The following is a 26,997-nucleotide window of genomic DNA, read 5'->3' as shown; positions in this document are numbered from 1 at the left end:
CACACACACACAAATGCTCTTATCTGGATCATTTCCTTTTCTTTGTATTTTATGAGAATCAACCAGAACTACAGTTAGGTTTGGGGACAGTTAAAGCTTTACATGAAGGTGGATGTGATGGTCCTTTTAGTTTTCAATGTCTTGCTTCATTTCATGGCTTTCCAGTATTTTGGTGATTTCTTCCTCTGAAGCACATTAGATGCAAGTCCTCACTAAAGTCTGCAGGGAGCCCCTAGGTCCCCTTTTTAGATTAAGAATTATAGCCTTTTCATTATAAAAACAATAAATGTTTTAGAGAAAATTTGGAAATTTTACTTTTAGTAAAAATTTTCATAATCCAACAAACCAAACCCATTTTGTATTTTGGTAAACTTCCTCATAGCTTCAGTTGGTGAAGAATCTGCCTGCAATGCCGGAGACCCTGGATCGATCTCTGGGTTGGGAAGATCCCCTGGAGAAGGAAATGGCAACCCACTCCAGTATTCTTGCCTGGGAAATCCCATGGACAGAGGAGCCTGGTGGGCTACAGTCCATGGGGTCACAAAGAGTTGGACATGACTGAGTGACTCTTTATGGTCTTTTTTCCCCTGTGTAATATTTTTATATGAGTATGTATTTTTATATCTTTTTAAAACTTTAAATATCTGCATTTTAAATGCTTTGAAAAAAATCTTCATAATTCCACTGGATTTGGTGGGTGAATATAGTCTTAATTCCCTTAACCATTAATTCTCATGTTTTTGAAAAGACGTTCATGTTATTTGTATTCTTTTTCGTTTTTAAAGATCTTTTTCTTATGTTGCCATGTGTTTTGCTTTTAATATCCCATTCCTTGGTACTATGATTAAATGTTCAGGTAGGTTAAAATATTTGAGTTAAAAACCGAAAACACTATTTTGAAAAGATAATATGCACCTCAGTGTTCATAACAGCATTATTTACACTTGGCAAGATATGGAAACAACCTAAGCTCCTATCAACAGATGAGTAGAGATAAAGAAGATGTGATACACACACACACACACACACACACACACACACACACACACACACACACACACACACACACACACACACACACACACACACACACACACACACACACACACACACACACACACACACACACACACACACAGTGGAACACTATTCAGCCACGAAAAAGAACAAATTTTTGCCATTTGCAGCAACATGGATGGACTTGGAGGGCATTTTGTTAAGTAAAATAAGTCACAGAGAGACAAATACTGTATTATATCACTTACATGTGGAATCTAAAAATATACAACCAACTAGTGGATATAACAAAAAAGAAGCAGACTCAGATACAGGGAACAAGCTAGTGGTTTCCCCTGGGGGGCTGGTGGGGGTGGAGAGGAAATATGGATGGAAGAGGAATGGGAGGTACAGACTGTTGGGTGTTAGATAGGATCAAGCATGTAGTGTACAAAATGGGGAATATAGCCAATATTTAAATGGAAAGTAACCTTTAAAAGTTGTATAAAATTAAAAAAAAATTGAGCAATTATCCATTATCAAACAGACATCTCCATATTTCTATGTGGAATCTAGTGGTTAAGGAATTCTTTTCTTAAAGCAGTTTTCTCCCCCAGATTAAGTTGGTACAATATACTTTAATATCTTGTACTCATTAAGTATTATTTCTCAAGATATTTTTCCTTAGTAGTTGGAAGGTAACCGTGATCTCAGCTCTTTCTCCTTGCTACTGTTCCTTTTATTCTATGAGATGTGTGTGTGCGTTGGTTTTTTAAATTTCTATAGTATTTTATTTATTTAAAATTTTATTTTAATCGGAAGATAATTACTTTAGAATATTGTGATGGTGTTTGCCATATATTGACATGTTTGTGAGTTGGTTTTATTTCAATTGTACATTGTCCTCCTGAGTGATATACTTGAGGACAGTTGCCAGACTTGAAATCTCATGCACTCTGTGAGCATGGTAAATATTAATTTAATAATAATACTGGCTTACTTTACAAAAAACTTGTTAAGAATAGTGGTAGCGCACCAGTAATATAATACTAGTATTCAGCATTCTGGACTCAGTGGAAGAGTCTCTTTTCCACATCTGAACTTTGCATTTCCTTTTCCGTTTCCAGGTTGCCATCACGAAAGCCAAGGTGGAGTTCTCCAGTGTAGTGTGCCTGCCCCCTTCCGTCATTGCTGTGAATGGGCTGGACGGAGGAGGGGCTGGCGAGAATGACGATGAACCCGTTCTGGTGTCCCTGTCTGCGGCTCCCAGCCCCCAGAGCGAGGCTGTTGCCAATGAACTGCAGGAGCTCTCCTTGCAGCCCGAGCTGACCCTTGGCCTCCACCCTGGCAGGAATCCCAATTTGCCTCCACTTAGTGAGCGGAAGAATGGTGAGTAAATATGGAATTATTGAATTGCATGGTTTGACTGAAGGTCTTCATGTTTATAATGTCATAGATCCTTTATTTTGTGTCTCTTGGAAGTTTCTTATAATCTTACTATTTCTTATAAAATAGAGAAATAATAAGTTTAGATGATCATTGTAAGCCCAGCATTTTCTACCTGGATTACCATAATTATGTTCTATTTTTTTTTTTTTTTTACTACTTTGCTTCTTCTTATGTAGTAATATTTCTCACTTTGTAAACCCATATACACATTTATGTAATACTTATGTTAATTGGGGAGCCAAATTGTTTTGGCTAATCTTGCCCTTTTAATTTTCCATAATTTTAGAATCAGCTTGTGAAGTTCTACAAGAAAACTCTTTGAGGTTTTTTTCCTCCAAATGAAAAATTTCAAACATATGATGAAGTAGAGAGTTTTACAGTGCACACCTTTATGTCCGTCACTCAGATTCTAGCATTAACATTTTATAATATTTTCTTTGTAATAGATCTATCCCTCTGTGCATCAATCCACCTTAATTTTTGGATGCATTTCAAAGTAAATTGCAGACACTAGTACATGTCCATTTTATCAAAGTATAACATTGATACAGAATAACACACAAATTGTAAGCATTGTCGTTGTTGAGTTATCATAAAGTGAATGTAGTTGTACATAATTACTACTTAAGAAAGAAAGAAAACATTTCCAGCACCCCAGAACCACACGTTGTGCTTCTTCCCAATCAGTCTTCTCTCTTCCTGCCCAGAAAAAACTACCGTCCTGACTTTTAATGTAATAGGTTAGGTAATAGGTTAGCATTGTTTGTTTCTAAACTTGGGGCTTCCCTGGTGTCTCAGACGCTAAAGAATCGGCCCGCAGTGTAGGAGACCTGGGTTCAATCCCTGGGTCAGGATGATCCCCTGGAGAAGGGAATGGATATCCACTCCAGTATTCTTGCTGGAGAACCCCATGAACAGGGAAGCCTGACGGCTACAGTCCGTGGGGTCACAAAGAGTTGGACACAGCTGAGTGACAGCACACGCGCAAACTTGATATGAACGGAATCGGTGTTCCCTCGGTGGCTTCTTTCATGCTTTTGAAATTTATTTGTGTTGAATTGTGTGTGGCTATAGTTTATTTTCATTGCGGTGTAAACTGTTTCATGATTGTAATTTGTCCATTTTTGCTTTTGATGGATATTTGGTTTGTTTTAATTTGAGGCTATTATGAAGCATGCTGCTGTGGAGTTCTTCTACATGTCTTTGGGTGCACTTGTTGGGATTTTGATTTTAAGGGGGGAAAATACACGTTGTAAATATTGGGTCTTCCTGTCCATTTAGTTAGCTTTATATCTCTGATTAAGTAGGCCTTCTTTAATAGTTACCCACTGATGTTATAATTTTTTTTCACAAAGGTCATGTAAATATTTTATTAGGTTTGTTCCCTGATGTCTTTTTCTTGGGTAGACATTATAAGTGGTATATTTTTGTAAAATATGTTTTGACTGTTTGATACTTGTACCAAATACCAAACCTTTTCAAAACTCCTCTGACTTTTCTACATCCATAGCCTCCCTTTCTACCCCCTCTACCCTCTGCTGCTTTCTTGCTAACTCTTACTTGTCCTTCAGGATTCTATTTGGACATCGCTCCCTTTGAGAAGCCTGCCCTTACTCATATCCAGTGGTAGGGGTCCCTCTTTGTGTTTGCCCAGTTGCCCTTTGTCATCGTACTTCTTCATCACCCTGTGTGGTAATTGGCATTCTCCACTCAGTAAACCTTCAACTGAGTCTGAAGTCAGACATTGTTACACTCCTCTCAGAACCCTTCAGTGTCTTGCCATGAGACTTATGATGAAGTAATAATTCTTATGAGGTGGTCCTGGTATCACCTCTGACCTGATTTCTCACCTCTGTTCCCCAGCTCACTCTGTTCCAGCCATGCTTACTTTCCTGCTATTTCTTGAATGGGTCAAGTATGCTTCTGCCCCAGGGCCTTGACACTTGTGCCGTCCTGAAGTTCCTGCACAAATGTCATTTCTTTGGGAGGCCTTTCCCACCTATCTTATCTAAGATAGCACCTCCTGTGACTCTATCCTGCTTTGCTTTTTTCTCTAAGCACTTACTATGACTTGTATGTGTGTATTTGTACATGTATATATATATCTTTATTATTTATATTCCCCGTCTTTGATAGTATTTACATTTCAATGAGTCTAGAAACGTTTTTGTTCACAGTGGTTAAGTGTATATTCTAATCCTGGTTCATGGTGGGCATCCAGTAAATATTTGTTGAATAAATAGGTGAATGGTGTACTTGTTTGTGGCAAGAACTCTTGTTTTACATCCGTAGTGGGAAATGTGGTGGAAACTCAAGCATTTTTTATTTTGGGAAATAGTGGACACTCAAGCAATTGTTTGTGTTCTTTTCCCATTTCTAATTTCTACTTATTCCCCCAAGATGGCAGAAAGTTCAGCTTATTTATATGCTAAGGGGAAAGAGTTAGTCCAGAGGGAAAAGCTGGAGACAGAAAAAGAGACAGGATGACTGATGGAACAAAGTTCTTGGGAGATGAGAAAGGAAGGGATCCAAAAGATATTGGCTTGCCTTGAGCTTGAGTGGGGACCGGCATCCCTCTGGGATGGGAGGAATGGCAGCGAAGGTGACGACAGACAGCAGACAACAAAGCTGTCGTATCTTGGGCAGGAAGTGGGGAAGTTAGTGCCGACAGCTGTGATGGTCTCAGTGGAGTAGAAGGCAGCGGTTGCTGTTGAGGCAGAGGTGTTGGTGTGTCTTCAGCCTTTCTCTCTCAGTTCTTTGTCATATAAATCAGCCGATTCCCAACACCACCACCCCCGCCGCCATTTTGAATAACAGCAGTTCCCTTCCCTTTATAGTCAAGCTCCTAAAAGAGGAGTTTACAGTTACTGTCTCTACTTTCCCGCCTTCTGGCCTCTGTCCCTGCCTCTCTTCAGAAGCTGCCATTGCCAAAATCATTAGTGTTCTTCTTGTTGTAAATCGGATAGGGACTCTTTATTCTGTGTGACCTCAGTGCAGCATTTAGTTGGCCACCGCCCCCCACCCCCGAAACTTTTCCTCCAATGATGTCTGTGACACTGCTCTTCACTAGTTTTTAAAATCTGATCTTGCTAGTCACTCCTTCTCTGTACAGATCTTTTTACTGTCTTTCTCTGCTCACCTCTCCCTTTCATGGATCACAGCCTTGTCGTGGTGAAGTGGCTTGCGTAGCTCAGTGAAGCTATGAGCCATACCATGCAAGGCCACACACTGTACAGGTCATAGTGAAGAGTTCTGACAAAAACGTGGTCCACTGGAGGAGGGAATGGCAAACCACTCCAGTATTCTTGCCGCAAGAACCCCATGGACAGTATGAAAAGGTACAAAGATATGACACCAGAAGATGAGTCCCGTAGGTCGGAAGGTGTCCAGTATGCTACTGGGGGAGAGTGGAGGGCAATTACTAATAGTTCCAGAAAGAATGAAGTGGCGGGCCAAAGTGGAAATGATGCTCAGTTGTGGATGTGTATGGTGCTGAAAGTAAAAGTCCGATGCTATAAAGAACAATATTGCATAGGAACCTGGAATGTTAGGTCCATGAATCAAGGTGAATTGGATGTGGTAGATGGGTAGATAGCATCACTGACTCAATGGACTGAATTTGAGCAAACTCTGGGAGATAGTGAAGGACAGAAGAGCTGCAGTCCATGGCGTCGCAAAGAATCAGACGTGACTTATTGACTGAACAACAACAACGATGACTACTCACCTCTTAAATTTTATTACTCTCCAGTGTTCAGCTCTAGAGTTCCCTTACTTCGTACTCAGTATCTTTACCTTGAATGGTTTTCCCCAGAACTCTGGCTTTAACCACCGTTATATGCTATTGACTCCATATTCCACCTCCAGGCCACGTCTCTGCCCCTGAGCTCCAGACTCTTACGCTTGGCTGCCTTGTGTCTTCACTGGATGTGCTACAGACTCAACATGCTCAGAGCAAAACTTGTCATCCTATTGTTGTTCCTCCTGAATTCTTCGTTGTAGGAATTGGGACCACCTTTTACCCAGATGTTCAGACCAGGGAGTTGTTTTGTTTTCTTTCTGAATGAAAACTTAAAGAGTTTCATTTGTTTCATAATCAGATAAAGTATAGGAAAAAAGAAAAATTCCCTCGTAACTGTACAGTTCAGTGATAGCCAGTGGGAGCAGTTAGTATATTTTCTGTCATTTTTTGTTTGTTCATTTGTTTACTCTTATACACTCTGTATAAATTAGTTTCATGTAATATTATTTTATGAGATTTTGCTATATCATTCAGCTGTCTTAGAAAACTTTTTATGTTATAAATAAAACTGCAGTAAATATCTTGGTGTATAAATCTTGGTGCAAATAACTGTAGGACAAACTTGCAGGAGTGGATGAAAAGATAAGGACATAAAGAACACTCTGTCCTTGTGATTGCAAAAGTATCATATTTAGGTATGCAGTTTTTAATTTTAAAGTCATTATTTCCAGATTGTCCGCCATAAGTAATTTTTTATTCCGTCTTCTTTCTGTCTCCTCTTTCCTCCCAGCCACTGATTTTTGTAAATTTCACAATGGTCATATTTACCGAATTCATTCTTTTCTTGCAGTCTCTATGACTGACATTAGTTCAAACTCTTAATAATGTCACATTTGGATTACTTCACGTATGGCCTTCTAACTCGGGGTCTCTCCTTGTTTGAGATCTTGTCACTGTGGCCACTGGGATGATCTTTCTAAGCCATAAATGAGGTTGATGCTCTCCTTCATGAAATCCCTTAATGGATCCCCATTCTTCCCCTTGTTCTCTTCATCCTGGCAGACCTTCACAGCCAGCTTCTGCCCTGCCCCTCATCTCTTCCTGCTCATGATTAAATTTTTAGGTTTTCCCATAAGAGACACTTCTACAGCTCAGTTCCACTTCATGTCCCTTTTTCCTTCCTGGAAGGACCTTCCTCCTCCTCCTCGTCTGACTCAGGTTTCTTTCTAGTCTGGAACCAGGGGAAGGTGCTCCCTCCTTCAGGTCTTCTTTCTCAGACTCTCACCTTAGGTTAGGCACTTGTCCTTTGTCTTCTTCAGAAGAACCCCGTGCGTACTTACTTACTTATTTGTTATCATATTTGACTGGGTGAGAAACTTTGTGAAAGGAAGGATTATCTGTTTTATTTATTGTGGTATCTTTCAGTTCACTTCAGTCACTGAGTTGTGTCCGACTGTTTGTGACCCCATGGACTGCAGCACGCCAGGCCTCTCTGTCCATCACCAGCTCCCGGAGTTTACCCAAACCTCGTGTCCATTGAGTCTGTGATGCCATCCAACCATCTTATCCTCTGTTGTTCCCTTCTCCTCCTTCCTTCAGTCTTCCCCAGCATCAGGGTCTTTTCAAACGAGTCACTTCTTTTCATCAGGTGGCCAAAGTATTGGAGTTTTAGCTTCAGCATCAGTCCTTCCAATGAGTATTCAGGACTGATTTCCTTTAGGATATACTGGTTGGATCTCCTTGCAGTCCAAGGGACTCTCAAGAGTCTTCTCCAACACCACAGTTCAAAAGCATCAATTCTTCGGCGCTCAGCTTTCTTTATGATCCAACTCTCACATCTATACATGACTACTGGAAAAACCATAGCCTTGACTAGACGGCCCTTTGTTGACAAAGTACTGTCTCTGCTTTTTAATATGCTGTCTAGGTTGGTCATAACTTTCCTTCCAAGGAGTAAGCATCTTTTAATTTCATGGTTGCAGTCACCATCTGCAGGGATTTTGGAGCCCCCCAAAATAAAATCTCTCCAGTTTCCATTGTTTCCCCATCTATTTGCCATAAAGTGATGGGGCTGGATGCCATGATCTTAGTTTTCTGAATGTTGAGTTTTAAGCCAGCTTTTTCACTCTCCTCTTTCACTTTCATCAAGAGGCTCTTTAGTTCCTCTTCACTTTCTGCCGTAAGGGTGGTGTCATCTGCCTATCTGAGGTTATTGATATTTCTCCCGGCAATCTTGATTTCAGCTTGTGTTTCTTCCAGCCCAGCATTTCTCATGATGTACTCTGCATATAAGTTAAATAAGCAGGGTGACAATATACAGCCTTGATGTACTCCTTGTCCTATTTGGAGCCAGTCTGTTGTTCCATGTCCAGTTCTAACTGTTGCTTCCTGACCTGCATACAGGTTTCTCAAGAGACAGGTCAGATGGTCTGGTATTCCCATCTCTTTCAGAATTTTCCACAGTTTATTGTGATCCACACAGTCAACGGCTTTGGCATAGTCAGTAAAGCAGAAATAAATGTTTTTCTGGAACTCTTTTGCTTTTTCGGTGATCCAGTGGATGTTGGCAATTTGATCTCTGGTTCCTCTGCCTTTTCTAAAACCAGCTTGAACATCTGGAAGTTCATGGTTCACGTACTGTTGAAGCCTGGCTTGGAGAGTTTTGAGCATTACTTTACTAGCGTGTGAGGTGAGTGCAGTTGCGAGTGAGATGAGTAGTATCTTTAGTGCCTAGCCAAAAACTCTAATGTCCTAATGAATCAAGAAGTGAAAGTCGTTCATTTGTATCCGACTCTTTGTGACCCCATGGACTATATAGTCCATGGAATTCTCCAGGCCAGAATACTGGTGTAGGTGGCCTTTCCCTTCTCCAGGGGATCTTCCCAACCCAGGGATCGAACCCAGGTCTCCGCATTGCCAGCTGAGCCACCAGGGAAGCCCAAGAATACTGGAGTGGGTAGCCTGTCCCTTCTCCAGCAGATCTTCCCGACCCAGGAATCCAGTTGGGGTCTTCTGCATTACAGATGGATTCTTTACCAATGGAGCTATCAGGGAATCAAGAAAGATGCTTGTTAAATGCAGATTCTGATTCTGTAGATCCGGGTGAGGCCCGAGATTCTGCATTTTAAAAAAATTTTTTTACTGAAGTATAGTCAGTATATAATGTTGTGTTAATTTCTACTTTACAGCAAAGTAATTCAGATATAAATTTATGTACATATTCTTTTTCATCATGGTTTATCATATTGAATATAGTTTCCTGTGCTACAGTAGGACCTTGTTGTTATCCATAGAGATTGTGCATTTCTAACCAGCATCCACTGGTGATGCCAGTGCTGTTGATCTGCGTATCAAGGTCTTAGAGTATAGTGTTTGATTAATGTTTGTGGAATGTGTGAGTAAATGAATGAGTGGTGAAACTAAAACCATTAACTCACTGAAACATTGATGTATTAGATCTGAGCAATTAATAAAGTGATTATTGACTCTTGCTGGACAGAAAAAAACTTGTTTAATTTATGGTTTAGACTATTTGAAAGAAAGGCTGAGTCCATTTCTTTACAGGTGAAGTATTTTGTGGAGTCATTCTTTTATTGTCTTAGTTAGTGATAAAACATTTAGACCAGAAGTCTTAACTACTTTTTTAAAGTTGAAGATCTCTGTAAGTTTGAGATTACATATATAAGTCCAGTGTGTACAACAGCTGCTTGGGTTGGCAGAAACCTGTATGAAGGAGCCACAGCCCTGCTTACTTGCCACCCTGCCCCTCAGGCTGCTCTTGAAAGGGCACAAGTTGAAAACTTCTGATCTAGGTCATCTGTCTCGGTTAGTTTGAGCTGTGTCTGAGCCAACCTCTTCAGTTGCTAGAATGGTCTCCTAACTGCCAGGAGCGCCATATTCATTCATTGTGATCTTGCTTATAGGAGAATATGGATACTTACAATTGACAGATAAACACAGTGGTTTGTACAGCATAATTGTCATTTTGGCAGGAGAAAATAAACCCCCAAAATTGAAATTGTATTCAACATTAGAAAGGAAACAGTGGTGAAATACTGGTATTAGAATAACTCTGAAGAAGAGGGGACAGGCTTAATAAAGAGATAATCTATAAGAAGTTTGACTATAGAAAAATACCTTATGGAATGTATAGCAATGGCCAGGAATACTAGTGCATGGCAGAAATCGTGAAAATGACTGTCAAAATCAGATTCTGTTACTATAGGGGGAAAACAGTTATTAATCAAGTTAGGAAAACTAGAAATTTGCAAAAGAGCTCTGTCCCTGGTGAAAGATCTTACTAGTTTCTGTTTTATTCTGTCCAGGAGCCAGTAGGTGAATATCTGGACCGGGGCGGTGTTGTTAGCATCTAGTTGTGTTGCTTTCCTGGACATAATTGGGTCTTCTATTTGTGCATCTTAGTGGTGCTTCTTTCTGTCAAAAGGGGAAAGTTATTGTTATATTTTGCACTAGGTCTATTTTGCATGGTTGTTGGTAGGGAGGTAAGGGTAAGAGCAGAAATGGAAAATCCCTGAGGGGATTATGAAATTGGGAAGTGTGATGTTCTAGAGCAAAATAATTTCTGGGGTTTAGAGGAGGTACTTTTTCATGGATGATATATTCTGTGTTGAAAAGGTGGAGTGAAACTTTGCTTCTTCTCAGATCTTTCTTTTAGAAGCCTATCTAACATGGAAACTCACTGGTTGAGCAAGGATTCTTATGGAGTAGGCAGTCAAAGTCCTGATACCTCAGTTTCCTTAACAGGGGAAATTGGAATTCTGTTGAGAGGAGGTGCCTTTGGTTAACCCGACCTTTACTGACCTAATTGGAAAAAGTTGGAAGAGTGATTCAAGGTGTATTTTAGTCCTCTGTCGTCTTCTGAAAGAAAAATTTGATGTACCTGTAGATACTCTCCAGCCTGGGCTTGGAGAAGCCTGGAAAAAACTCTCTAATGATCTAACACTGTCCCGTTTGGCTCCAGCTACAGGAGTTCTGGCACACATTGAATGAATGTGTCATGATGGAAAATTTAAGTTTTACTTTGCTTCTTCCTTTAATGGTGCAGTACTCTTTGGCTGTCTCTTTCTTACGTATCCACCCCTTCTTTATCCTGATAACAGTCTTTCAAGTATGAATGAGTTTCAGAATTGGCTGAGACTGCATAAAGCCTGTTTTTCAAGAGCCTCTAGGATGGGAGCTGAAATACGATTTGCCCCCTTTTCTCATTGCAAGTATATTACATTTTAGTTACCTTATAGGCTTTGTGGGCAACCCTGGGAATTTTGCCATAATTCATATTTCACAGCCTTTGTGGGAAAGTACATTCCATATTCCAAATGATCAAGCTACAAATGAAGTTTTGGAATATAATCCATTTATAAGTTGGGGACTTGCTTATACCCTAAGAGGTATGCCTCTTGAAGTTTGGGTGTTATGGATTTAAGACACAATAAATAGTGATTACATGGAATGCTTTACCAGGAAGGCATTGCAGACAAAAGTTAGATAATTTAATGTATGACAAGTTCATAAATGTTTCTAAGAGAAAGCTGGTATTTTGGAGATTGTATTCTTGACCTTTTATTTTATCCTTGACTTTTAAAATTTTGTTTCAGGACAGTCATTTGTACCTTCCTGCAGTCCTGCTGCTGTTCACTACTGTGACCAGTATGGAAATGATTATTCAGCAGATATTTATAAAGTGCCTAAGGAAGATGTTGAAAAGTAAACAGAAGAATAACTTGGACCACAGCTACTAGTTTTTCCTTTATTTTTAAGTTTAATTTAAATTTATTCATTTGGCTTCATCAGGTGTTAGTTTCAACACATGGGCTCAGTATTTGCGGCGCATGGACTCTGTGGTTGTGGCTCAGTAGTTGTGGCTTGGGCTTACTTGCTCCACAGCACTTGGGATCTTAGTTTTCCAATCTAGGGTTGAACCCCTGTCCCCTGCATTGCAAGGCAGATTCTTAACCACTGGACCACCAGGGAAGTCCCCTCTCCTGTACTTTAATGAACAAACTGTTAGCTGTTTTATCAGAGCTAACCAATACCAAGTTTCTTTGTTTTTCTTTCCCATTTTAGGTACTAAAGACTAAATCACCACTACCACTATCCTCTATATTTTGGACTTCCCTCATAGCTCAGTTGGTAAAAAATCTGCCTGCAATGCAGGAGGCCCGGGTTCAATCCCTGGGTTGGGAAGATCCCCTGGAGAAGGAAATGGCAACCTACTCCATTATTCATGCCTGGAGAATCCCATGGACAGAGGAGCCTGGCAGGTTACAGTCCATGGGTCACAAGAGTTGGAAACGACTTAGCGACTAAACAATGAACCACCACCACCACATACTAAATAATAGGCTAGTCTGTTTATGGGGGATAATTTTGGGGGCCACAGACAGAGGTTGAATACCAGGCACAATTTTGACAATGGTAAGATTAACCTTTCCATGTTCCTGCTTGGTTCCCCTAGCACCCCCTCGGTTGCTGTCCTGAACTTCTTATGTGCTAGGTAATGGACCCATGTTTGGTTATTAAAGCTGATGAGAATGTCATATGACTTGAATTTTTATATTTTACATTCTCATTATTGAGAAAAGACTTTTCTCCAACCCACCAAGGATTGAGTAAATAAAAACTTGAAATATCACCCACAAGAAATTATTTTTATCTATACCTGTAGGAACTTTTATTTCTGAATCACAGATTGTTCACGATCCCACAGTTATGAATATACTTAGAGAAAAACAGGACAGAACATTTGAAGTTAGATCTGCATAGCTGAAAAGGCCTCTTTTACTAATCACTCCCCTTAGAATTAGGTTGGTGATACGTGTTTTATCAGGTGGCGCTAGTGGTAAAACCCCGCCTGTCAATGCAGGAGACACAGAGAGACAGGTTCGGTCCCTGGGTCGGAAAGATCCCCTGGAGGAGGGCGTGGCAATCCACTCTAGTATTCTTGCCTGGAGAATCCCATAAACAGAGGAGCCTGGCTGGCTGCAGTTTATAGGGTCACACAGAGTCAGACACAACCGAAGTGACTTCGCATGTATTTTACCATTCAAGTCTTTCTCTCTTTTTTTTTGAGAAGGCAATAACATATACACAGAAAAGTACCTAAATCATGATAGTTTACAGAATAACCATAAAACAAAGAGCTGTGTAACCACTACTCAGTTCAATAGTAGCTCATCGTGAGTCCCGCAGAAGCCTCCCATATGCTCTTCTCTGATTACGACACCATCTCTTCTTCCTAGGAGTAACCACTATTCTGACTCCTTGAAAATAATTTGTTTTACCTACTATAAATACATTTCTAAACAATATAGTTTAGTTGAAATTTACGTGAATGGAATGATTATATCTTCTTTCGTTCAGTGTTGTTTAGTCGCTAAGTTGGTCCAACTCTTTGTGACCCCATGGACTGCAGCACGCCAGGCTTCCCTGTCCATCACCAACTCCCGTAGCTTGCTCAAACTCATGTCTGTTGAGTCAGTGATGCCATCCAACCATCTCATCCTCTGTCTCCCTCTTCTCCTCCTGCCCTCAATCTTTCCCAGCATCAGGGTCTTTTCCAATGAGTTGGCTCTTCACATCAAGTGGCCAAAGTATTGGAGCTTCAGCTTCAGCATCAGTCCTTCCAGTGAATATTCAGGGTTGATTTCCTTTAGGATTGACTGGTTTGATCTCTTTGCTGTCAAAGGGACTCTCCAGAGTCTTTTCCAGCACCAAAGTTTGAACGCATCAGTTCTTCGGAGCTCAACTTTCTTTATGGTCCAACTCTCATGTCCATACATGACTATTGGAAAAACCATAGCTTTGACTGTTTGGACCTTTGTCAGTAAAGTGATGTCTCTGCTTTTTAATATGCTGTCTAGGTTGGTCATAGCTTTTCTTCCAAGGAGCAAGCATCTTTTAATTTCATGGCTCCAGTCACTGCAGTGATTTTGGAGCCCAAGAAAATAAAATCTGTCACTGTTTCCACTTTTCCCCTTCTATTTGCCATGAAGTGATGGGACTGGATTCCATGATCTTAGTTTCTTGAATGTTGAATTTTAAGCCAGCTTTTTCACTCTCATCTTTCACTTTTATCAAGAGGCTCTTTAGTTCCTCTTCACTTTCTGCCAGCAAAGTGGTATCACCTGCATACCTGAGGTTGTTGATATTTCTCCCAGCAATCTTGATTCCAGCTTGTGATTCATCCAGTCTGGCATTTCACAATGATATACTCTGCATATAAATAAGCAGGGTGACAATATGCAGCCTTAATGTACTCCTTTCCCAGTTTGGAATCAGTCTGTTGATCCATGTTCGGTTATAACTGTTACTTCTTGACCTGCATACAGGTTTTTCAGGAGACAGGTAAAGTGATCTGGTATTCCCATCTCGTTAAGAATTTTCCACAGTTTGTTGTGATCCACACAGTCAGAGGTTTTAGCATAGTCAATGAAGCAGAAATAGATGTTTTTCTGGAATTCCCTTGCTTTTTCTATGATCCAGTGGATGTTGGCAATTTTATCTCTGATTCCTCTGCCTTTTCTAAATCCAGCTTGTGCATCTGGAAGTTCTTGAATCACCAACTGATGAAACCTAGCTTGAAAGGTTTTGAAAGCATTACCTTGCTAGCATATGAAATGAATGCAATAGTGTGATAGTTTGAATGTTCTTTGGCATTGCCCTTCTTTGAGATTGGAATGAAAGCTTACCTTTTCCAATCCTGTGGCCACACAGTTTAACCACTGTACCACCAGGGAATTCCCTCTCCATTTATTTAGGTTTTCTGAATCTCCTAATGAGGCTTTTATAATTTTCTGTGTGGTGGTTTTACACATCTTTTGTTAGATTTATTTTTAAAAGTTTCGTATGTTTTAATGCTGTTGCGGTATCATTTAATTTTTTTTTCTTACTTTCTAAGTACTGTTGCTGATCCCAAATATTTTTCTGGAAGAAATAATAGATGTAAGTTTGTGTCTGTTACAGGCTCTGCTGGGTGGAATGAGAAGAATTATGTAAAGAGAAATGAATAGAATAGAATGTGAGTGAAAAGGACACGTTCGTAAAGGATACGTTTGTTCCCCTTTCATAGATTTTTCTCCTTTGTGTAAAACTTAGGAAATACTTATTTGTTTTCCATACGTGTAGCCTGTGGAAGAAAGGGCAGATAATGTTGTTTTTTTCCTTCAAGGGTACCCTGTGCCTTTTCATGCTTTAGTGTTGCACAGGAGGTACTAATTAACTGCTGGGAAAAGTAAAAAGTTTTGAGTGGGCAGTTTCTGATCCAAATTATATTATTTTCTTGGAGAAAGAAGTTTTGTTACTTACGTTCCTCAGGAAGCCTGGTTGTTAAGAGTTTTTTTAGATTAGCCAATGTGAAAAATGCCCAGATCTTAAGCATGTTAGTTCATTAAGCAGTTCTCTTCGTAATGTGATTTAGAGAATTTCATAACCTATTTCATCTCAGTACTAAGAGATAATCAATTTCCCATTCTTGAGTATTCATCACATGTTGTGCTAGGTGCCTGGAAAACAGATTCTAGGTAGAATCTCCCTCAAAACAAACAAGCACCCACAAGATTGACTCCCGTCTCCCAGAGAAAATTCCTCTTAGCACATGGTTTATTTCCCTGTAGTCTTCTTCTAAATGTATGTTTTAAAAATAACTGAGCTAGTACTATAGACTCAACTGTCTTTTTTTTTTTTTATTTAACATTGTAACTCAAGATTTTTCAGTCACTGAAATATTTTTTTATAAACAGCCTTTCATTATGTGTAAAATTTATGTTCTATACCATCATTTTAGTTAATTTCCCCACTGATTAGACATTTGAATCATTCTTTTTTTTTTTTGCACTTACACTAATATTTGGATGAACATTTTTAAAGTCTTTCTGCATTTTGAGTTATTTCCTTAGAAGTGAAAATACTGGCTTAAAGAATTTGACCATTTTAACACTGAAAAAATTGATTTAGTAACTAGTGAGCATCACCTGTATGCTCAGTATTGGACAGCAAATAAGGAACAAGACAGATAAGGTTTTCATTGTCATGGAGTTTAGTGAAAGAGAAAGATGAAACAATTATACAAGCCAGTTCATAGTTACAAATTTTGGGAAGTGCTTGGGGGAAAAAAGCATAAGATGTCATATAGAATAGCAAATCGATTGTGATGGTTCTAATTTGGGGGGTGGGTGGGAGTGGTCAGGAAAGGCCTCTGTGAGGAAGTGACTTTTAGACTGATAACCAAAGCACAAGTAGTGTGTAATTGGCCCATCTAAGGAAAGAAGGGACAGCCTGTGTTAAGACTGGGGGAGGTGGGGAAAGGGGTCTGGGACAAGGGTTCTGGGGAAAACTTGGAACAGAAGAACTGAAAGAATATCATTCTGTCAGTGGAGAGAGAGAAAGAAAGTGATGTGAAATAAGTAGGTAGTAAGAGGCGTTTCTAGGTTGTGTTAACCATTGAAGTTCTTGAGAAATACATTGTCTTGTTCCATTCCAAAACGACCCACCAATGTACACGTCTGTCAACCCTGTTTGAGTACCTGGCTCACTTAATAGTGTTGATAGTCTTATTTGTAAAGGACTTTGCTGATGTGATTGTTGAAATGTTTTCATTTCAGTTTGTATTTCTTTGATAATTATTGAAGAGTAATCTTTCCCCAAATGTTTGTCATCATTTTTGACCATTCCATTTGTCGCTAAATGGACCATTCCTTTCTCACTAAAATGTCATTTTTAAGGTTCTCCCACAAGTACTCAAGTGACAGACTGGGAACCACTTGTCAGGAATTGAAAGAAGAGTTTCTTACCTGGCTCTTACTCTTAGTTCTCTGGATAAGGGGCTGCTGCTGCTGCTGCTAAGTCGCTTCAGTCGTGTCCAACTCTGTGCGACCGCATAGACAGCAGCCCACCAGGCTCCGCCATCCCTGGGATTCTCCAGGCAAGAACACTGGAGTGGGTTGCCATTTCCTTCTCCAGTGCATGAAAGGGAAAAGTGAAAGCGAAGTCGCTGGATTTGGCCCAAACTGGGTTTCTTATGGCTGTATTATTTTATGATTCATGGGTATACAAGTGTGTTGAGTTGGGAACTGGAAAAGAAACTGATAAAGTCTGGTGACTTTTAAGAGCAGCTCACGTCATCTTTCCCTTAAGAAGCAATCCAGGTCTCTGGTGACCAGAACCGATTGCTGCTGCTTTTATGTTTGTTTAGCTTTTCGTTTGTACTCTTATTTATTCAACACTTCGTTTCTTCTTTTATTTGTCCATTAGAGATTTTCTACCTTCATTATGAGTTCCTCAAGGGCAGAGACAGTGGCATGCGGTTCATCCTTGTCTTTGTGCCTTCACTGGTGGTAACACCATACATAATGACGGTATTTCCAACATGCCATATAAATAAGCTGGCTGTTTATATTTATGGCTATCATACTCCTTAACGTTGACTGTCCTTTGAAAAATTAGCTGGAGGAATAGCCTTTGTCTGTTCTGAGGCTGAGGAATAGCATACCTGTATGAGCCTCCCAGGTTGACGGGTCTTGGCTGGGTTTTTCATCAGTAGTCGGTTGTGTTCACAGGAAATGGAAGCTGCCCAGGACCTGTAACAACTTGTCTGGGTGTTGAGTTTTGTTATCTTTTGGGTGTTTTCACTTTGCCCAACACCAGGAGTCTGGGGGAGAGACCTAACTGGTTGGAGCCTGTAAAAATTCAGTGTGATGACAATCTTTGTAGAGCTGAACCTCAGTAAACTCCTGCAAGTACTTGTGAGAACCCAGATCAGAAGTGGATATGGGATCTCATCTGATCTTTGAGGCTGAGCAGGGTTGGGCCTGGTTGGTACCTGGATGGGAGAAATGGACATGGGAACAAGATTACATTTCTGTGTTCTGAAATTCCACAGAGATCACAGAAAGGGATTCTTAATTTTACTGTACTCCATTCTATCATAGAAACTGCTATTGGTTGTTAGTGAATCTGATCGCTTTCAATGCTTAAAGGATTGCTTGGTTTGTTAGGTGGGCCAGGCTCTGTTTCTCTGGTTTCTCCTACTCATGGCCTACATACAGTTTGAGCATTTGCATTGTTATTAGCAGTTAACATTCCTGAGGTTTTTATTGTGGATGTCCTTATTTATGTTAACCCTATACCTCAGTACTGTGGATAATTTTAGTCTTCCTCATGTAAGTTTTCTAATTAATGGCTCTTCAGCATGTGTTCTAATGAAAATTGGAGCAGAACACCTGCCTTTTCTGGGTAGGTAAGGATTCTTGTGTTATGCACTTCTCCATGCTGTTAGAATTTGCTGAGATAAATAGGGCTTGTCATTCGGTTTGGCACACAGTTATGAATGCTGTCACACGTTAGACACTGTGTGAGCTCTGTTCACACAGAGACATTAAACCACATGGTAAAGAGCGGTAATAGAGTCGGCACAGGTTCTGAGGGAGCATCAGTGAGCAGTATTTAGCACATCTGTGGAGGGTGTGATCGCAGAGGCTTCCTGGAGAAGGCAGCAGTTAAACTGAATTTTGAAGGATGAATAAGAGTCTGTTGGTAGCAAGGATGTTTTTTAATTGAGGCAGGGCTGGGGAGAAGGAGCATGGTGAAGCTGTTGCTGGAGTGCGCGCTGCCGCCTGTGGCATATTCTGCTGAGAAACGTGAACCTGAGTTGGACCCCGACTCCGTCTAACTCCTCACTCACTGGCTCAGCAGGGGGTGGGGGGAGCAGCGTGTCAAGGGACATCTTTGGGATACAGTTAGCAAAGCCGAAACCTGGGGAAGCTATCTGGTTATTTTCAACAAATAAAGTACAGAAAAAGAGGAAGTAGGAGTCTGTAGATTAAAAGAGCTTTAAGAGCAAATTCCCTGGCGGTCTAGTGGTTAGGACTCTGAATGCCTGGGGCTCAAGTTTGATGTAGTGTCAAGGAACTAAAATCCCACAAGCCAGGTAGTGTGGCAAAAAAAAAGATTTAACAGACATATTAATGAAATGCAGTATGTTGTCCTGTTGGACTCTGATTTGAATAAATCATCTCTAAAGAATTTATGAGACAGGAGGGAACATTTGAACATCTACTGGATAGTTGGATAATATTGAACAGTTTTTTAAAATTTAGGTGTGGTAATGGTGGTGTAATTATTTAAGGAAATAGTTCTCTTTAAGGTATAGAATAAAGATGAAATTAGATGATGCCTAGAATTTGCTCCAGAGTGTGTGTGCTGTGCTAAGTCGTTTCAGTCGTGTCTGACTCTTTGCATCCCCATGGACCATATAGCCCGTCAGGTTCCTCTGACGATGGGATTCACCAGGCAAGAACACTGGAGTGGGTTGCCATTTCCTTCTCCAGGGGATCTTCCTGACCCAGGGATCAAACCCAGGTTTCCTGCATTGGCAGGCGGGTTCTTTACCACTAGTGCCAACCTGGGAAGCCTGAGTGGTCCAGAATTGGCTGGGTGCTAGGGGGAGCAAGCATGTATTGATACATTTTGAAGCTAAGTGATGAGGTACATAAGCTGCTTATTATGCCCTTCTTTCTTGCTTTGTGTATGTTCGCACTATTCTGTAATGTTTTTAAAAAACTGTTACTGTGCTCCAGGCAAGAACTATTAGATAGGACCTAAAATAAAGCACTGGTTGTAGAGGTGGAACAGAAAAGATGGAATAAGTTATAAGATAAAAAGATGGATTTGAGGAATAAGTTATAATTAGTTAAACTTGTATGTTTGGGACTGGAGGGGGGGCGGGTCTAAGTTGATGGTTTAGAGCCTGAGCACTGTTCCTAAGTTATGGCACATGGAAGGAGCTGGTGCAGAGCAGTGGTTCTGCAAGTTTGCTTTTGTACATACTGAGTTTAGGACAGCCAAGCCAGGGAGCAAGGCATGTTTGGTAGCTTACAAGTAAAGACAAAGCAAGATACAGATCAGTATATAGGTGGTGGTAAACCTTAAGAAAGGCTGAGGTTGCCCTGGGAGAATGTGTACAAGGGGAAAGGAAGGGGTGCCCCTGAGAGGGGCAGAGAGAGAGGAGCCAGTTAGAATTGTGAGAGGAAAAGTCCGAGAGAGAGGGTTTTTAAAGGCAGTCAAGGAAATAGGAAGTTTTAGGAAGAGTATGGAAACCGTGACAGATCCAGGAGGAAAGTCAAGTAGGATAAGACTTGTCTAGTTTCTCTTGATTATGAACATTAAAGCCTTTGGGGAGCTGGTGGTGGGTGGGACAGCTTTATGAGTAAACTATATTTACTATCCTGCAGTTATTAAGTCCCTTCAGAGTGGATTAATAGAGACTGTAGACCATATGAAACTTGTGCTAATTAACTAGAGAGTTATGATTAAAAGCGGAAGAGCTTTTATTTTATTGGGAATTAAGATCATTACTCTTCATTCCCTTGGTGTCATCAACTTGAAAATCATGTTCATTTGCGCATAGACCTTTTCCAAGTTTACTCTCGCTCCCTTTCTATGAAATTTTGCTTAATTGCCCCCAATTCTGTGGCTCAGAAGCTGGGTTCAGAGTTTAGGAATTGTGACACCTGTTTTAAATGCAGTTTTCCCAGTGAGTCCATGCTGCGCTGTTATTCTTCAGGGTGAATGTAAAATCCTAGCGGTAAGCAAAGATGATGTTGCTTACTGGTTTCTTTTTTTTTTTTTTAAGATTAATTTTTTGGATTTCTGTTTTACAAACTTGTTGTTTAGCTTCTCATATCCCAAGGTGCAGATGAAATAAATGACTGTGGAGTTGCTCTGAAAAGTTAACAGATCGGTTGAACTGTGATTGTTTATGTTACTACCAGCACATGGCCGTCAGCACTGTATCTCTGTGGGGCTGGAATATGGACAGTTGTTGCATTCTGAGAAAAGTTTTGGCAGGAGGGAAATAGCCCTGTGCCCCTCCTACCATCTTCTCTGCTGGAATCTTAAAGTTTGTATTTATTTTCCTGTAAGTACAGAACTGTGAGAACTTGTCTCGTTTGAAAAACCCTCACATAGCAAATTGTCTAGCCCACATAGGGACACAGGATGACTCAAGCTGTTCAGGATTCTTTTCCTTTCGTTGGTAACCTCTGACCAGAGAATTTACCCATTTTTCATAAGACAATTTGAGAGCTTGGTGGAGAGAAGGGGCCAGTGAGAATGCTTTTCTTCCCAGAGCAGCGTTTAGCCCACAGTGGCGGCTGCTCTGTTGCCTGTTGAGTCATTCCCACAGCTCTACATAGAGCTTTTCTGGCTTTTCTTTTAAACATGATGTTCTTGGAGTGGGAAAGAAAGGAAGTTTTTTATTTTTTTCTCCTCCACAGACTCCCCCACCCCAAATCTGCATTGCTCACTCTCTTCTAGTAACAGAGTATTGCCCTCAATCATTCTGAGACTGTTTTCTCTTTTAAGGCCTCTCAGCACTTTCATTTATCACTTGTGTGACTATGTGAGCATTAAGGCATTTGCTGGGCTTGGTTCCCCCAGTAGGCTTTCAAGATACAGGCTGTCACTTAACCAGAAAAACAGAGGCCTTCTAGTTAACCATACCAAAAATGGATTTCTAGTTTTTAGCTATTTAAAAGTCGATCAGATAAGCTAAAAGACATCTTACTATCCTTATTAAGACTATCAGTAAAATGTGCTGTGAAGGGAATGAATGTTTTTAATTTTGGATAAATGAAAATTGCTATAATTTGACAGGATTTTAGTTTCTTTTCGTTTTTGCTGTGAAAGGTTAAAATGTCCACATTTGTTTTTATTCAGATCTTGCTCTGTGCTAGTGGAAAATGACTTGACATTTCTTTATGAGGAAAGGGAAATTCTTACTTCTGTAACTGTCTTTGTATGTGTTTCAAACATCCAGTCAGATCATAAAGCATTTTAGAAGAGTCAAATAACATCAGTAAGCTGTCTGTTCACACAGCCCATGTCTTACACAGGGCGCAAGTAAGGAGCTCTTTTAAGAGGTTGGCAGATCGAAAAGACAGATTATAGCTCTGGAATGTATTCAGATGACTTTTTGAAACAGATATTTTAATTGGAGAGGGGGTGGAGAAGTATTTGTGCTTCTGTAGTTAAATATTCAACTTCCTTAGCCTGTTATCTATAAATATCACAGATGAGAAAGCTGTTGGAATGCTTTTTCAGAAAATAACTCATAGTGCATATTTATTTGTGTGTATGTGTTTATATGTGCCTCATCCCCATCCATTCTCCCATTCACCGGTCAGTAATTGGGCTGTGTCTTTCATAAGATGGAGTTGTTCGGATTATGTTTAATCTGTTCTAAACTGCATTAGCAGCAGAGTCCCTTACACTAAGGTTTTCAACAAAACCTCATCTTCTCTTCTTGAAAAGAGAGGAAAACAAAAGAGCAGTTGATCTGTTTTCTGAAGGTTTCTTTCTGTACCTCTCTTCCCTCCCCCCAGAGCCGAATAGCAAGGGGAGGAGCTTGCTTACTGTTCTAACCACACTTCTTATGTCTTGTCTTGAGTGCTTGTTGGTTTCCTGTCGGCAGTGAATCAACTCTGTGCCATCTTGACTTGCGTGAAGGGTAGATGAATTGGTAACTGCACTCAGAAGAGGAGTGAGTTCTCACAGTCTGATTGAACATCAGGCGTGAGGCTGAATTTATGAAAGCTTTGGTAGCCTCTGAAGACAACCTCTTCTGTGACTTTGAGTTTTTTTTATGATATCTGTGGGCTCTTGTTTCTGAGAAGAATCTGTCATGACGCTACTGGAACCTGAGATGTTAATGATGGCTGTACAGTCCGGTAATTCCCATATTTCCTGCAAACCCTTTTTGCCATAGGTTTCTTAACAAACATCGGGCACATTGGCACTAGGACTGGATGGAGATAAGGAGGAAGGCAGAGGGAGGGTAAATAGAAATTGTCCAGTAAATGTACTGCATTTTCAGATTTCTGTTGTAAAACATATTAATAATTTTCTCTTGATTGTAAATTCTAGATATTCAGGCATAGCTTTGGGTTAGATGCTTGTTGATCTTAAGACTGCTCAGTGAGGAGACATGTAAGGGAAAGCTACTTGTCTTCTTTAATCAGGTATTTTGTTATTGTAGTGGTGCTGCTTTTAATATAAGATAATTAAATTGCTTTTGCTGTTTTGTACAGTACTGTGTTTAATCACTAATCTACACTCTTTTTTAAATGACTCTGTGAAAGCTTGTCTTAACATTTTTCCTTAGCTGTAATTTCTCTTTTGTTGTAAACCTTCTATCTGTATCGTCTTTTGGTTCTTTGGGGGATGCTCTTGTTAACATGTAGGATTGGGAATCTTTTAAGTTTTGAAGATGAAGGAAGTTGGAGCAAGGAGGCAGTCAGCAGAAGGAATGCAGGATTTTTGAGGGTCTTTCTCTTGAAAACAGCTTTCCTAATTCAAAAGTATCTTTTAAAACATTAAAAAAAAATTCCAGTTTGTTTTTAATAATTTCTTTTACTTTCAGTGTCCTTAAACTTGTAAGTTAGATATCTAAAAATAGAAAATGTTCTTTGGTTATTTTTAGACTTCTACTAAAATGTAGCCTGTAGTGTTTTCCTGTTTCAGAGACTATCTTGAAAGATTCATACAAGTGGCATTTGGGGACCTCTTCCCATCCACTGGCCTTCACTCGAAGGAAAATGAGACTCCTTGGTGCTGGCAGATACTGTCGTCTCTGGCAGAACTGGTCTCACTGCTCTCCTCGGGGAGCACTTAGGTAGTATGCTGCCAGACACAGATATCCATGTGAAGACCGAATCAGATGCTGTCAGGTTACACTTTATGGACAGAGAATGGACAAAATGGAGAGACACCGCTACTGTCCTGTTCTTTCTGGTTTTATGGATAAGACCTTGACTGAGTCATTTATTAGTTGAGCTTTTCTGTCCCTTTCCTTTTCCTCCCACAGATCTGTTGAGCTTTGTGTTCTAAACAAGATTGTGTGCTTATCTGAACGTTTCCCATCTGTCTTTGATGAAATAGTTCCCAGTTAAAGTGACTCAGATTTTCTTACCCCTGCTCTGTATCCTCGTCCCCTGCTGTATGTGGGCAAGGGCATATTTTATTTTAGGGAGTACAGGTTAGCCTTTGGACTCTCTCTCCCTTCTTTGATCATCTTGTTACCTACAGATCATCTCAGTCCAGTAACTTCTTAATAAAGGATAAAAGATTGTTTGCTTTCCTCTGAGCTGGGGTCTTACTGTTCTTGCCGAATAAGGAAAAGGGGCTTACTTAGTCTTTTCTTGTCTTGCCCAAGAGATGTTTTTTCAATGACATATGTTGGGTAGGGCTAGCCACCCATCTGTTGGACCAGCTACTTCATAAAACTTTCAAAGGATAGTAGTATGTTAGACAGGTGTGGGTGAAATGGACAAGGGTGTTGGATACAGGTAGAATGAAAGGTCTGCAGAGACTAGCATGTATGTGAACCTCTTTCTTTTGTGTATGTTCATAAAAGTAGAGAAACTGGGTATAGAAAGGAGTAATAGCAAACTGATACCTCTAGTACTTGTGGTTCCTAAATGTTCAAAAACCTTAGCACTGTGTTGTTTTGTGGAATTGTACTGTTTTCTTCTGATGCTCTAGCCATTATATTGGATCGTAATAGTAAATGACAAGCATATCTATGATAGGAAATGAAAAAGCATCTCTTAAGAAATTTTAATTTAAAAAAAAAGCCTGTCATTTTTTTTTTCTAAAAAAGTCAAGACAAAATTTAGACTATCTGTGTGAACCATGAATGAGTTTCCCAGGCATAAAGTATTTGGATCGCCATGAATATAGGCTTTATAGGTGAAACTACTGTTTAATGAAATGCTTAAGGTAATGAAAGCCATTTAGACAAGATTCACGATATAAGATTTTTACCCTAAATTAACCTTTAAGATACTGAATGTTATAGCCAAGTTCTAGGGTACACTGTGTACTTATATCAACTTTCATTTGGTATTTGGAGCTTGGAGATTTGGGTGAGGCATACTTACATATAGACTTTCATCCTCCTCCTCACTGCTGGTGGTCTCCTTCTAACCCTTTGAGATCCAGTTTAGCTGCAGCGTTTTTTGTGAAGCCTCTCTCAATAGAATCAGCCCTTCCTTCTCTGTTTCTGCAGCACCGCCTTTACAGTGTAGACCAATTATCATTTTCCTGTCTGCCTAATTAGATTATTAGCTTCTCAAAAGCAATACAGTATATTTATCTGTGTGTTGGCTCCTGACATGTATTTTTTTTTTTTTAATTTTAAATGAAGAAATCTGGTTTGGCATACCTCCCCTAATAAATAGGTGTAAGCCTTTTAAATCAAGATTTTATCGAAGTATTTTAAGATCAGTTGTCATATTAAGACATGAAGCCTCTAAGCGTCATCTGGTATCTTATCCAGGCCTTGCCCACAGCACGTGAAAGCACAGCTGTCAAAACTGAAGTTCTTTTCGCGTCTCAGGATGTGCAGTATGCCCTGTCAGCCTGTGATGTGTGCTGCTAAACCCAGGTGTTCTCATCAAGATACAATTAGAGGATTAAAGCACCTGTCACCGCTGTGGAACCCTGTCTAGATCAGTGTGATTAGAAAGCTAATGATCTGAGATGAACATTTGGGATTTCTGGAGCTAAGACTAAGGGGATATTGGGGTACACATTGACTCTGGTGTCTTTTAGAACTGAGGAATGCTGAGGCTTGGCTCTTGACAGCTACTGTGTGAGGCTTTGACCAGGCAGGCCCAGTCCCTGCATACGGCCAATGCGGTCTCCTTATTAGTTTGTAACTCTGCAACAGGGGCTGGGTTTCCATGTAGAGAAGAGGACTGAAGCGGTTTCTTAGGTATATGTGATCACATGACATACACTTGATGGTGATGAGGCCCAGTTAGGGAGCCAGTCTGTTTTTTCCATCTCTCTTGTGGGCCTATCTGCGCATCCCCACCCACTCACACACACACAGACACCACACTCCATCCACACCCTACACTCGCCTCCCCTCTCTTGTCTTCCTACAGGATATCTCTGGAAGGCGCTGTCTGCACATGAGCTGTCTCTGGAAGGACTGTAAGGAGCTGGTAACTGTGACTGCCTCAGGAAAAAGGGATGGCAGAGACTTTTTGCTCCACAAAACAGTGGAGTCCTCATTTAAGTTCATTATGATTATGTTGTTCAGTTGCTAAGTTGTGTCTGACTCTTTGCAATCCCATGGACTGTAGCACGTCAGGTTCCTCTGTCCTCCGCTATCTCCTGGAGTTTGCTCAGATTCATACCCATTGAGTCAGTGATGCTGTCTAACCATCTCATCCTCTGCCACCCCCTTCTCCTTTTGGGATACCCTGTAATTGTGAAAGAATACACAGAGTACTTATTACAAGGGTATATAGAACACAGGCCCGTGGACACAGTATCCAACCTGAGAAATGCAGCACAATGTACACTGAAGTCCTCTAAGTACCCTCTTCAATTTGTCCCTTAGAAAACTTCTGTTAGTTTGCTTTTAACTTTACGTACCTTAAAGCTTTTGTGTGTGTATACCATATACATGTGCTTCAGTCGCTCGGTTTTGTCTGACTCTTTGCAACGCCATGGACTGAAGCCTACCAGGCTCCTCTGTCCATGGGGATTCTCCAGGCAAGAATCCTGGAGTGGGTTGCCATGCCCTCCTCCAGGGGATCTTCCCAACCCAGGGATCGAACCCAGGTTTCCCGCAGTGCAGGCGGATTCTTTACTGTCTGAGCCACCAGGGAAGCACACATGCTACCATATAAAAATGTTTCCTCGGTCGATTTACTCTCTCTTTCCTTGATGTCTGTACACTTAATTCCTGCATATTTATTTAACTTCTAGTTCCCTGATCATTA

At 40.4% G+C, this 26,997-nt stretch overlaps 1 protein-coding gene across 5 annotated transcripts in view; it reads left to right on the top strand.

The window, feature by feature from the left end:
• Window positions 1-26,997, top strand: part of MRTFA (myocardin related transcription factor A) — a 197,406-nt gene that overhangs the window by 72,927 nt on the left and 97,482 nt on the right. For 4 of the 5 annotated variants that reach the window (XM_081587555.1, XM_081587557.1, XM_081587553.1 and 1 more), the window contains one exon: window positions 2,124-2,385. Coding sequence is in view for 1 of the 5 variants with exons in the window: in XM_081587552.1 (XP_081443678.1) it covers window positions 22,884-22,929 (46 nt within the window). In the remaining 4 variants the exon portion in view is untranslated. Of the gene's footprint in view, window positions 1-2,123; window positions 2,386-22,590; window positions 22,930-26,997 lie in introns of those variants that run through there. The other variant, XM_081587552.1, reaches the window with a different exon arrangement.

The sequence above is a fragment of the Giraffa tippelskirchi genome, chromosome 4, assembly GCF_054371585.1.
Source record: "Giraffa tippelskirchi isolate mGirTip1 chromosome 4, T2T-mGirTip1v1.2.pri, whole genome shotgun sequence".
Taxonomy (NCBI): Eukaryota; Metazoa; Chordata; class Mammalia; order Artiodactyla; family Giraffidae; genus Giraffa; species Giraffa tippelskirchi.
The sequence above is the reverse complement of the archived record's forward strand: the minus strand, read 5'-3'. Positions and strand labels throughout refer to the sequence as shown.